The sequence below is a fragment of the Varanus komodoensis genome, unplaced genomic scaffold, assembly GCF_004798865.1.
Source record: "Varanus komodoensis strain SLA01 unplaced genomic scaffold, ASM479886v1 scaffold3, whole genome shotgun sequence".
Classification (NCBI taxonomy): domain Eukaryota; kingdom Metazoa; phylum Chordata; class Lepidosauria; order Squamata; family Varanidae; genus Varanus; species Varanus komodoensis.
Window position 1 is genome coordinate 60,943,021 of NW_025335761.1, and position 13,285 is coordinate 60,956,305.

The 13,285-nt window shown below is 47.3% G+C and overlaps 1 protein-coding gene across 3 annotated transcripts in view; it reads right to left on the reverse strand.

The window, feature by feature from the left end:
- DAAM1 (dishevelled associated activator of morphogenesis 1) overlaps positions 1-13,285 on the reverse strand; it is a 189,719-nt gene that overhangs the window by 109,244 nt on the left and 67,190 nt on the right. For all 3 annotated transcript variants that reach the window (XM_044436533.1, XM_044436535.1, XM_044436534.1), the window contains exon 2: positions 7,184-7,406. In XM_044436533.1, the coding sequence (XP_044292468.1) occupies positions 7,184-7,366 (183 nt within the window). In that variant the 5' untranslated portion in view covers positions 7,367-7,406. The remainder of the gene's footprint in view (positions 1-7,183; positions 7,407-13,285) is intronic.

Genomic DNA, 13,285 nt, shown 5'->3' on the forward strand with positions numbered 1-13,285 from the left:
TGAGAACATTTTCGGAAGAATTGCAATCACATTCAAAGCTGTGCGCAGGGCAGGCTTTTGCAAGGAGACATGAAATCTTGTGTGTCTTTTTAGGTGTATCTCACATTACTGGGAAGACTGGCTTAATGCAGTTCAATTCAAATAAGTAGTTATTTTTTAAAAAAATAGGAAGGATCTGTTTATATTTTCTGAACGCATGCAAAGTAACAGCAGCGGCCTTTTCTTCTAATCTGCTCACTAAGTTCTCTGGGTGGGTTACATGGAAAATAAATTGATAAAAACAGCGCCTGCTGACTGAGGATTAAAACATGCTCCTGTTTTCACAGGCTGCTGTGGGACACAAACCTACCAGCTGTGTGCGACCCTCTCTCCCTGTGGAAGTCAGAGATCTTCCAGGGCAGCTCTAAACAAGAATGGTAAAGTCTTCTCTTGAGCAGACTTCAATCCAACCTGGGAAGAACCTGCAGTCTAATGCCCGCCTCCCTATCAAACCTGGCTTTGTTCACTCAGATCTCTGTCTGTTTAATGTTGTTTAAACCCACTGTTAAGTGTGGAACAACTGAGCAGTTTGCCTTCTGTGAAATGGGTGCTGGAGTAGACAACTCGCTGAAAAATCACGGAATGCAGACACCACCTCTGCCTTGTGCCGGAGCTCTTGGCTGGCTTTTTCTTCTGCAAAAAGGGTGTTTTGTGACTGGCCGTGCCCACTAGCCATTTTGTGACTCTGCAGGGCTTTGCCACGGCCATCCGTTTATGGTCTCGGAATCCAAATGTCCCCACTGGCTTCAAAAACGGTGACCCTCGTCAAGACGTTCTTGTACTGCCTTTTTCCATGTGCTTCCTGCACATGATCCCCTCATTGCTTGCAGAACTGGGGTCTCCAAGATGGTGCCCACAAATGCCACTGCAGCCAGAAGCTGAGGCTGCCAAACTATTTTTCCCCCTGCAAGGGAATAGACCGGTTGTTCCATTCCTCTGGATGTGGATAGGAGAGAAGGTGCCATGCCAAACCATGGCTGAGGGAGAGTTGACCCCCTTGGGGAGCAGGGCTGTTGTTGTCATGAGACACACTACTCCATCCCTCCCTTTCAGAAGGGCAGCCTCTCCTCACCCGATGTAAACAAGTGCTGAAGTGGCTCTATTCACTTGCATGGGAATGAAGAGGCAAGATCTGGAGCACACTCAATGTGCGTAAACATACACCGAGCAGGCGTTGTTCCCAGCACTCCAGATTGGCCACTCCACCCTGTACAGCAGCTGAGGGCACTTTCTCAAAATTGCGCGTGTACCCACAAAGGTTGGGAATCCCTGACATAGAAGATAACATCTAAACAACGATGGAATCTCCTTCACCATAGGTGATGCACCTGACGAAGGAGACACGGACTTAGAACTGGAGTGTCAGCACTTAACTTAGCACAGACTCATTTAAGAGTGCTTGGTAGCGTCCCTCTTTCCAAAGCCACCGTGCAAATTTCGGTTGTTCTCACTGCATCCAACTCTGCCTATGACAGAATGCAAGCTTAGACTAAGATCAAGAATTATCCATCATGCGTGAACTAAAGACTGAACAGCTTCACCTTGGACAGGGCTGCAGTTGGTCCAGAAAAACTCAATGTTCGAACACAGTGATTGGATTAAAACATTCTAGAGCCACGTTTGGACAGATGCTGAAGTTGAAGCTCAAATACTTTGGCCACCTAATGAGAAGGAAGGACTCCCTGGAGAAGAGCCTGATGCTGGGAACAATAGATGGCAAAAGAACGAGGGGGCGGCAGAGGATGAGGTGGCTGGATGGGTCACTGGAGAGGTGGGTGTGGGCCTGGGTGGAGGACAGGAGAGCCTGGAGGAATGTTGTCCATGGGGTCGTGAGGAGTCAGGCACGACTTTGTGACTGAACAACAAAAGAGCCATGTTTGTTCCATATCCTTTATCTTCATTTGTACCTATGAGGATGGTTCTGGATTCCAGTGACTATATTACAGTCATCTCAACCTGATAACACACGGAATACAAAGGTACTTCATGGATTCGATGTATATTGCCTAGGCATTTAATAAAAGGGAATCAAACATTTAATAGAAGGGAATCAAAACTCTGCATCAAATGGCATGCAATTCTACATAAAATTACAGCCATTACATAGGACATGAAAATAAAAAAAAATTGCCCCATACTCTTGGCTCACTGCTCCCCATGAAAACAAGCAAATAAGTTCTTTACTGAAGGAACTCCATCTTTAAACCTAAATAAGATACCTATATCAAATTCTCTGCCCGTGAACAATCCAACATGGCCTTCCCTTCCCCACCTCAGCCCCCAAGATTTCAGCACAGATCGGCCACAAACTCTCAAAACCATCCCTGCAACCATAATATCAAGTTTTCTCCACTCTTACTTTCACAAAGAAAAGTGCGCGGTCACAAAGAAACACAGAAACAGAGCGAGCCAGAAGGGTTCTCTTGAGCCATCTAGCCTGACCTCTGGCTCCAGCCGGCTCCGCTCATGAAGAGCATCTAGGCTTGGGCGGGAGAGACAAGCCACACACTGCCCTAAACGCGATTGGTCCTCACAGGGAAGGATCTACTGAGGCCATTTCTGAAGGCTGCCCCATAGTGGATCGCCGAGTGAAGGCCAACACATCATCAAGGCAACGGCTCCAGCTCCGGGAACTACACACAGGAATGGGGGGTCGCACTGTGTATAATTGCTCGTTACAATCAGGAGCACAATGCATAAGTTGATTAGATCTCCTTTTTTACAGTAACTTGAAGGAAACAATAGGCTTTAAATTATCTTCTCCCATTAACGAGGATGCTTTTTGTGTAGCCTTGCCCAACTAGACTGCAGATAGCGAGTACTAGAATAAGAGGCTCCCCCCCTCCCCCTCCCCCTCCAAGCAGGCTCTCTTGTGAAAGGCATTCTCTAGGAAACACCAAACGTAAGAGCGATTCCTTCTTGGCAAAGACCACCTCAAGAGGCCTTCTACCTTGGAAACCACTTCAGAACAGGGATTCCCCTTTGGCAAAGGCAACCCACCTTCTCCTGCAGACACGGGATGCAGAAGAGCGTACCTGCTACCACACCTGTACCTTGCCTCAAAACGAGGCAGTCATCCCCTTTCTTCAGCACGATTGCTTTCCTCTTATACAAAATGCAGAACGACTAAAATACAGTCGATCGCTGGATAACAGCCAAATGAACAGGCCTCCTTGCTTTAAAATTGGCAGAAACTTGATCAGCAAATACGGGAGCGAATTCTCTCAAAACGATTCAACATGTTGTTGACATGCCGCTTCTCAACTAAACGATGGAACAAAATGGATGTCCAAATGAGACTCATTTGGGCTCGGAAATGTGACATGCAAAAATGTACCTAACAGCAAGCTGTCCCTTTCTGAAAAAAAACACGAAACAAAAAAAATTTTTAGGAGAGGCGTTTGGCGCTTGGGACAAAGAGCCATCCCTTCCCATTTCCCCACACAGCAAAGGTTTTCGGATTCACGGGGGAAAGAAGCATCTCCGTGATGGTGGGATTGGCGTGGCAAAGCAGTGAGCAAAAGATAAAGTGTCCGAACTCCCCCGTCCCCATTGCTTTGCCTTGGAAAAAAGGCAGCAGCTGGAGCATTGTTTGGATGTAAGACATGCTTTTGCCTTCAGATGTTCTACCAACAAAGTGCAAGGCAGAAACTCTTTGGAGGCGGATGCCAGTGGTGGGTGGGCCCCTGGTTTTTTAAATTGCAAATGCCTCTACACTTCACGCTCGTTTGAGCATCCGAACTCCCGCTTCGCTCTCATGAAAGGGGAACAGCATCCCGCCTTGCGTTGGTTTGTGGATGGGAGGAAGGTGGGAAGGTCTGAAGGAGGGAGCCCCTTCTACTCTGGGGTGATTAAAGATTTTGGTTGCACCGGGTTTTAGATGGGGTGAGAATCTGCACCATCCGTGGGGCTAGGAAAAGATGGGGGGCGCAAGCGCAACATCCACCCATCATGCTGCCCACACTGTGGAGGAAGTAGAAGTCAGCTTAGCTGGCTGGCGAAAAGGAGTACTTGCCACCTGATGGAGAGAAGAATAGGTGGCTTTCTGTGCAAGCGGCTGCCAGATGGGGGCTGCGACACAAGAAGCCAGGAAAGGGCAGTGATCGGGGGGTGGGGGGGGAGGAAAATGGGAAAGCATCCACAGTGGATCCTAAATGCAAGAACTAGTGGTTAAGAGCCAGTGTGGTGTAGTGGTTAAGAGCCTGGGACTGGGACTCAGGCGACCTGGGTTCGAGTCCCCGCTCAGCCATGGAGCCAACTGGGTGACTTTGGGCCAGTCACAGACTCTCAGCCCAACCTACCTCACATGGCTGTTGTTGTGGGGATAAGATGGAGGAGGAGAATGATGTAAGCTGCCTTGAGCCCTTTGTAGGAAAAAGGCAGGATATAAATCCAAAAATAAATAAATAATTAAACTAGCCTCAAGGTGTTGGAAAAACAGCTTTATTTCTTGGGAAATCCAACCATCTTCAACTCAGTATGTCACTGGGGGCATTCCTTGGGGGAATCCTTAACAGCTCTATCGGGACTGTCCCATGCATTTGAAGAAAGGCAGGAGTGTCAGGGTGGATCCTGCATAAACTCATGGACGTGTGGATATTCCAAATTCTGCAAAGTTCAACCTGCAATCAGCAGGAGAGCTCGTGCTGGCTCAGGGTCCTGGCTCTGTCCCCACCTCATCTGACCAACTGCTCCTTCCGTATTTTCTCTTGGGAGTCTTGGCACTCATCCAGGACGGGAGGGAACACCAAACTAAAGGAAAGCAGCAAGGCATGTCCCGCTGCCAGTTCAGGGGAACCTCACAGGTTGCCCTGGAAACCCGAGCCGTCTCGAAGCAGCTGGGTTCTGTGAGGCAACAAAGGAAGTGCCGGGGCCTGTCGGCCCTTTGTGGAGGCCGCTTGCCACGCCGCTGTCCGTCCTTGAACGGTGGTGGCAAGAGCAGGCAAGCCCAGACGGACGACGGAGCGGAAGGGGATTTGAGCCCACGAGCGCCAACGACCTCGCCAGGCCCAGGCGCATGGCCGGTCCTGCAAAGGGGCTGGCGCCGGGCCGAAAACAACGCAGATGCTGGCATGTGCCGACCTGCCCTCCCTTGGCTGGCAGAGAACGCAACCCTTCCAGGAGGGCCTCGGACGCCTGAACGCACCCCTTTCGAATCTGCAAGATGTTTGTGGTGTGGGTGCAGAAAAAGCTCCTCCACTTTCTGGGAGTTGCACAATTCCTTTTTCTCTTCCGAAGCGTGCCTAGGACTGTGCCAGAAATAGATCAAGGGGCTGGAACAAGCCCCACCAGGAAAGGTGACCTCTTAGAAAATGGGGAGGAAGAGGAGACGGGGAAAGGTGTGCAAAATTATCTTCTTGTAATAAGAATAAGAATTATTTATTTATTGCTATTCCACCCAACAGCTGAAGCTCTCTGGGTGGATTACAACACATAAAATGGAGGACAAAATTCAGGGAATAATAACAGCATCATGAAAATTACTATATAAAATCTAAAAGCCAACTTTTTAAAAAGCTACAATTTATACAAATTCAGTGATAAGACCTGGTTAAGCAACTGACATAAACCTGAATATAATATTAAAATAATTAATGGCCCTGTAGTCGAGGAGAGTTTACCTGGCATTGGCAAGACATTAAAGTTGGTACCAGGTGGGCTTCAGTGGGGAGCTGCTTCCATAACTGGGAGACCACCATTGAAAAGGCCCTGCTCCTTATTGCCACCAGCTGATTCTCTCTTGGAGGTGGCAACCGGAGGCAGGCCCCAGCTCTTGAGCGCAATGTCAGGGTAGACTGTAGTTGGGAAGGGGTTCTGTCAGGTGGTGTGATCCCAAGCCGGAACCTAAGGGGGCTATCCCATGAAGCTGATTGGCAGGAGATGGAGGACAAATGAAGAGTCTCCACACTGCACATGAGTAAACTACAGAATCTGCTCCGCAAGGGTTAGTGGCCATGTGGTTAGCTTTAAAAGGGGTCTAGACACCGACATGGAGGCCATGGCTATCACTGGCTCGTAGACCTAGTAGCCCTCCTGGATCAGAAGCTGCATGCCTGCCCTGTTTCTCTTCTCACACCTGTCATGCTGACTGGATGGGAGTTCATCCCACTCCGAGCTCAGCAGGGAAGATGGCCAAAGGTACCGGGACTCCTCCACTTGCATTAAAGACAGAGGCATTTCCCCTTTCGTTCCCACATTTGAGTATGTTTCGGTAGACTTGTCCCGGTGATCTACATCCCTCCTCTTCATCCCTTTCCTCCTTTCCCAGTCTGGTGCCCTGGTGCAGAGGGAGCCAGGGAGCAGGAAAGCCTCCACGGTCCCTGGAACCCCGCTAGCAGACCACTGAATCGATCTGTCCATCTTAAAGTATATTCATTTCAATAGAATTATTTTTCAGGGCCAGGAAAAACATTCTTAGTATTTCACTTTAAACCCTTTCAAGGTTTTCTGCTTGTACAGCCTCCAGTATCCCTGAGCAAAGTTCAGGTCACCTTTTGTCTCCTGGGCAAGGCAATTGAATATTTCCACACATAAAAGCATAATTAACCCATCAAAGGTGCCTAACGGTTGCCTAAAACTAACAGGACAACATGATGTGTCCTTTTCTGACTATGTCCCAAGTTTTACACTGTGACTGTGGGATTTCTTTTTCCAAGCCATTCACGAATGCTGAAACACAACTGACAACCTGAAACCATGAAACTCAATGCACCTGTTTACAAGCAGCTGATCTAGACACATTCTCTCCCTTGCCATCTCACACAACAAATACCATCTTGAGCATTGTGGAAAGCATGTATTTGGGGTTAGTTTCCCCCAGGAAGTCTTACCAAGGAGGTTAGTAACCACAGATGTTCACACATTATTATTAAAACTGCATCATACTTTAATATATCAGAATACTGCTTGTGGTCCTTTAGACAAGTTCACTCAAGATGCAGAGCATCCGCACAAACCAGGCCAAGTCCTAGGATAACAAAAACTGCTCTCTATGCATTGCAGCTACAACTTTCCAGAATCCAAATTTTCTACCATGAGATGTTAAAGAGATGCAAAATGCAGGTATTACAAAAATTTGGCTATTTTCCATCTCTCACAATTCCATTTTTCAATTCCCTTAAATAAATGATGGTCCAACACTCACCACAAGCTCGCTGAACATGAGATCCAGCTCTTCCACCGGTGGCATGGGGAAGCCGGGCTCCATGGCCGGCAGGACAAAGTTGCTGTCATTCCGCATCCGGTAGGTGATCTCCGGGTGGTCGTGACTTCGGAAGCAGCAGAAGATGAACGAGATCCCTCGACTGCTCCTTTTTCTTGGAGCCATGGCTGAAACCCTTATGCTTGTCTTTTCTAGACCCTAAATCCTAAAAGAAGTCAAAAGAAAAACAGGAAAGGTGGGAAAGGGAACATTAATGGCTTTGCTAGCAACTCAGAATCTGTTCATACTCTATACTAATATAGTAATGGGCAGAATCAAAATAAATAATTATGCTACCATGTTTCCCCCAAAATAAGACCTAATCAGAAAATAAGCCCTAGCATGATTTTTCAGGATACTAGTAATATAAGCCCTACCCCAAAAATAAGCCCCAGTTAAGATCGTCAGTCAGATGGATGGGAAAACACGGTAGTATGTCCGTTGCAACACACAATTGATGTATTGAATTATAAAATAATGTTAATATATAATTAAATATAAATAAATAATATTATTGCGATTAATACTTAAAATAAATGAAACTATACATTATAATTATTTGTAAATACTGAAGTGGGCACCTTTGGAGGAGAGGTAAATGCCTATGCAAACAGATGAACGCAAGACTTACTGCCGAATGACTAATCGGAGTACAGACACAACGCACAAATAACATTAATACGTAACGGACATACTTAATGCATGGATGCGAAATGCAAGATGAGTGAAAAAGAAAGAGTGATTCCGTTGAGTACAAGAAAGGAATCGTGGAGGCCTCTCGGGGCAAGAATCTTACAGCTTTCATAAGGAAGAAAAACATCACCTGAAAATAAGCCCTAGTGCATCATTTGCAGCAAAAATTAATATAAGGCTCGGTCTTATTTTTGGGGAAACACGGTATTAATCATGCTATAACAGCACGCAGCCACCTGTTCTGGCCACCTCTTTAAGCCCTCATTCCTTGGTCCCTACTACTAATATGAGCCCCTGTCTACCTCACAGCCTTGGAAATACCATGGTGGCAGCCGCTGGAGTCTGTCCCAGGGGCTGCCCGTGTCTGTCTGGAATAACTGCTGCACTAGCTAAGATACCGGAGTCACTGCAAGCAAAACATCCAGGTGATGCTACCTGAGGCAGCTGGGGAAAGGATGGTTTTGCCCTACGGCACAATTGCACTGACTGACACACTCGCTTCTAGACATGGGACATCTCATTCTTCTGGACATGGTGTGATAATATCAAAATACTGAAAACAGTAGTAGAACCAATAAAACACAAAGCTTAGCTCATGAGAACAAAATGGTTAAACTTCTTGACAGATGCTTCTCCAAAGCTGAAATGGGACCTTCTTATTCCCAAGTACAATGAAAAAGAAACAGCAGGATCGTGGAGTGTTGAAGAACAACACAAATACAATTTACATTTTGGTTTTCGTTATGACATGCTCCTTTGTATTCAGATCAGTCCTCAGCAGAATAATGCAGTGCTTGGGAAAGAAAAGGCAGCCTAGGAGCCCAGCCCTGGAGGCCAAGATGGAGAAGAGCTGCACGGCCACCGTGTAGTTCCCCTTCACGCTCAGGTACGTGGGCACAACAGCACCCAGATGCTGCTGAAACCAGCAAGCTGATGGTGGTCAGTGGGAAGACTTACCAGGCCTTTTGCTGTGCATGGCAAGACCTGGAAATTTACCATTCTTGGGGAGTGAAAGTTGGGTGAGCACTTCCCTCTTTATTTCACACTAGGCGAGCCATGACCCAGGACTCCTGATGAACAGCGAGGATGTGGATGAAGAGCACGGCTCAGCATTTTCTACTTGGCACCCTCTGCATGTGTGGAACAACAACCCCCATCTTCCCCAGTCAGTCAGCCATACTGACTGGGGCTGACTGAGGCTGGAGAGCTTTGGATGGGGATGGGGTAGACTGCTATCGTGAGATGCAGGTTTCCCAAAGCATCCACTTCCGGGGAGCAATCAAAAGCTCCGGAGGTGACACTGGAGCAGCAGACAGAGTACAAGCCTATTCCTTTATTTCTGAAGTAAACTTGTCCTGAAAGTCAGCTGTGACCATGTCCTTGTTTATCCCTGCGGGTCGTTTGCTCATTCAACAGATTCTAAAACCAATGCTCTTTTCTGTGACATTTTAAAAGCCATAATGCTTTTATGCCCTTAGCTTTCCTGTAAGATGGGTGTTGCTGGGAACCATCTCTCTTCTTGAATGAGAGAGACCAGGGTTTAGAGGCAGGCTGCTGCCTTCACCCCTCCCTCTCTCAGTTCTTCTGCCAGCTGGTCTGCACAGTTGATTCAAGAAAACCACAAAGTAGTAGTTACTATTTGCTGAGCAACAACTCACACCACTCCCTGCTTCTCCAAACATAAATGCAGAGAAGGCTGGAAAAACACACATGTGCGTGCTCAGCGAGAGAAAGTTCAGAAATGCTGAGACTTAAATGCTGAAACTCAAAAGTTTATTCACTTAAGATCTGAGAAACTGGGAGATGCTGAACAGGTAAAGGGAAATACTTCTGCATGCACTATGCAATTAAAGCATGCAATTTGCTAGCAAGAGAGCCAGGGATGGCCACCAACGTAGATGGCTTTAAGGGGATTAAAAGGAGGATGAGGCTATTCGTGGCAGATGGTCATGATGGCGGTGTATAACTCCAAATATCAGAACCAGCATCTGCACACTGAGTGCCTGGGAATTCGACTGGTGTGTTATTGTACCATGTTCTGTTTCAGGCTTCCTGCTGGAAGTCAGGAGGGCTCTGGGAGATCAGGATGTTGCTTTAGATAGGCCTTGGGTCCCACCCAGCATGGCTCTTCCTATGGTTTTAAGCAAAGTGAACTCTGCGCTCCCATCTCCTCAATACACATGCTGCCATCTCCATTTTTTCACTCAGCTTCTGAAGCCATCATTGCCTACCAAATTCTCCACTACTGATGAGCTCCTTCCATTCACTCAGGACCAATATGGTGGCAAGGGCTGAGCTAAAAGACGGTGACACACGCGCTGGTGACTTCCCGCCTAGACTTCTGTAACGCGCTTTACGTGGGGCTTCCCCTGAAGACAGTCTGAACACTTCAATTGGTGCAAAATAGAGCTGCCAGGTTGCTGACGGGGACGGGGCGTTATGCTCACATGACTCCAGTCCTCCATCAGCTTCACTGGCTTCCCATTGAAGCCCGGGCCCAATTCAAGGTGTTGATTATGACCTACAAAGCCCTAAACGGCTTGGGTCCTGGCTACCTGAACGAGCGCTTACATCCGTATATGCCCGACCGCCCTTTGAGATCTGCGGGAGAGTCCCTTCTCTGCGAACCCTCCATGAAAGAAATTAGGAGAATAAGTACCCGGAGGAGGGCTTTCTCTGCGGTGGCGCCCAACCTATGGAATTCACTCCCCAAAGAGGTCCGCCTGGCACCGTCGTTACTGGTTTTTCGGCGCCAGGTAAAGACCTTTTTATTTAAACATCATTTCAATTGTTAAAACATATGATCTGGCCTGGGCAACTTCTTCTTCCTTCTCTTTCTCCTCCTATATTTTTATTTTATACTGATAATTTTAATTTTGTATTTGTAAATCAATGTATTTTTTGTATTGTTATATTTAATGGTAATTTATTATGTACTATTGTATTTCAATGTATTTTATCATGTTGTAAGCCGCCCCGAGGCTTCGGCAAGGGGCGGCATAGAAATGTTATAATAATAATAATCATCATCATCATCATCATCATCATAGCACAGTGGCGAGGAACAGACTTTGCATGTGGAAAACCCCAGGTTAATCATTTTTTGACTGGGTAGCCTTCCAAATGGACAGAGGGAACACTGTGGACATAACCCACTTAGACTTCAACAAAGCTTTCAACATAGTGCCCCATGATGTTTTTATAGGCAAATTAGCAAAAAGTGGAGTAGACAGAAAAACTATTAGGTGGATCCAAAATTGCCTGCTAAATCGGACACAAAGAGGGGTCATCAATGCCACCTTCTCAGACTGGAGGTAGGTAACTAGTAGGGTACAGCAGGGTTCAGTCCTGGGCCCAGTGCTCTTCAACATCTTCATTAATGATTTAGATTAGGAAGTCCAAGGAGAGATACTCAGATTTGCAGACGATGCAAAACTGGGTGGAATAGTGAATACCCTGGAACAGAGAATGAGGATTTAGGGTGATCTTGATAAACTTGAATTCTGGGCTGAAAGCAACAGAATGAGATTCGACAGGGACAAGTGCCAAGTTCTCCACCCAGGAAAAAGAGACCAAATGCACTGATACAAGATGGGGAGTACGTGGCACAACAGAACTGAAAAAGAAAAAGACCTTGGAGTTGTTATGGACAACGGGCTAAATATGAGCCAACAATGTGATGCAGCTGCACAAAGAGCAAATCCTATTTTGGGATGCATTAATAGAAGTATCACTTCCAAAACAAGACGGGTACTAGTTCCCCTTTACTCCTCACTAGTCAGATCCCATCTGGAATACTGTGTCCAGTTCTGGGCACCAAGATTTAAGGAAGATGCAGAAAAATTGGGGTCCAGAGGAGGGCAACAAGGATGATCCAGGGTTTGGGAAGACTGCCCTGTGAGGAGACTGAGAGAACTGGACATGCTCAGCCTTGAGGAGAGAAGACTGAGGGGGGACATGATATCCCTCTGTAAGTACCTCAACGGCTGTCACAAAGAGGAAGGTCAAGATCTCTTTTCGCTGATACCAGAGTGTAGGGTATGGAATAATCAACTCAAGTTGTGACCAACCAGGTCCAGACTAGATATCAGGAAAAGCTTCCTCACTGTCCAGGCAATACAACAGTGGAACCAGTTGCCTGGAGAGGTGGTGGGATCTCCCATACCAGAGACATTCAAGGTGAAGCTGGACAGCCCTCTGAGGGGTTAGGGACACCCCTAACTGGTGACCTACAACAGCAGGGAGTTTGACCGATGGCCTTCATGGCCCCTTCCAACTCTACTATTGTTTGATTCTATGATCCCCAGCATCTCCAGGTAGGGGAGAAAAAAGAGTGCCTGCCTGAAGCCAGTGCTGTCAGTCAGTGCTGACAAAACTGATCTAGAGAGGCTGAAGCTCTGACTCAGTGTCATGTTGCAATGTGCTGATTATTACTGTTCAAAGCAGCAGGGGAAGGGCAGCCATCTGCTAATCTCTTTCGCCTGTTCAACAGCTTCAGAGTCTCCACCTGGATCACACGAGGCCGTGACCTTTTTTACGTGGTGCAAAGCAGCCTTGAGTAAACCTCTGAATGCTACTGAAATGTTCCTCGCCCAGATAAGCTCCTTGGCATTTATGCTTTGGGTTCCTGCAGAAGCCTATTTTAATCCCATGCCTTTGAACATCTCCATAACGTTGCTGAGTCAGTCCCCTTGACATGGTGAGAGGTTTCATCTGGATGCACAAAGCACCCAGGTCTGCTTCTGGGCCAACTCAGATTCAAATCCCGGAAGAGCTAGTGGTCCTGATGAACATCAATACATGCAAGGTGGATGAACAAACAAGAGGGAGGCCCTGCTGACGTGGTTGATCCGCAGCAGTTAAGCGGCATTCGGCCTGCTCTGGAGGAGGCGGACGGATGTCACAATCTGGAACATCGTGAGCACTGAACGTTTCCGCAGATTGTTCTATGATGGTATTACATTGCCTTTACACTCTGCCTTGTTCCCGCGTGCCAGGCATTCAAGAGGGCTTACATAGTCCGCTTCCACTCTACTTTCATCCTCACAACAACACAATTTTGAGAGGCAGGTGAGACTGAGAGTCTGTGAATAGCCTGAAGTCACCCACTGAGCTCCATGGCTGAGCAGGGGCCAGAACCAGGATCTCCTGGGTGCCAGCCCAACACTCTAAACCCGACACCACACTGGCCCTTGATCTGTTCACATTATTTTACCCACGGCAAATACGGAACGGGGCCTGAATCGCCATCTTTGATCCTGGACTGCAGGACAGCACTTATGCAGCACCAGTGTCTGCCAGTGCCTTCTCACACATTGCCCTGCTGAAATGCTTTGGAAAACCCTGTGAGGC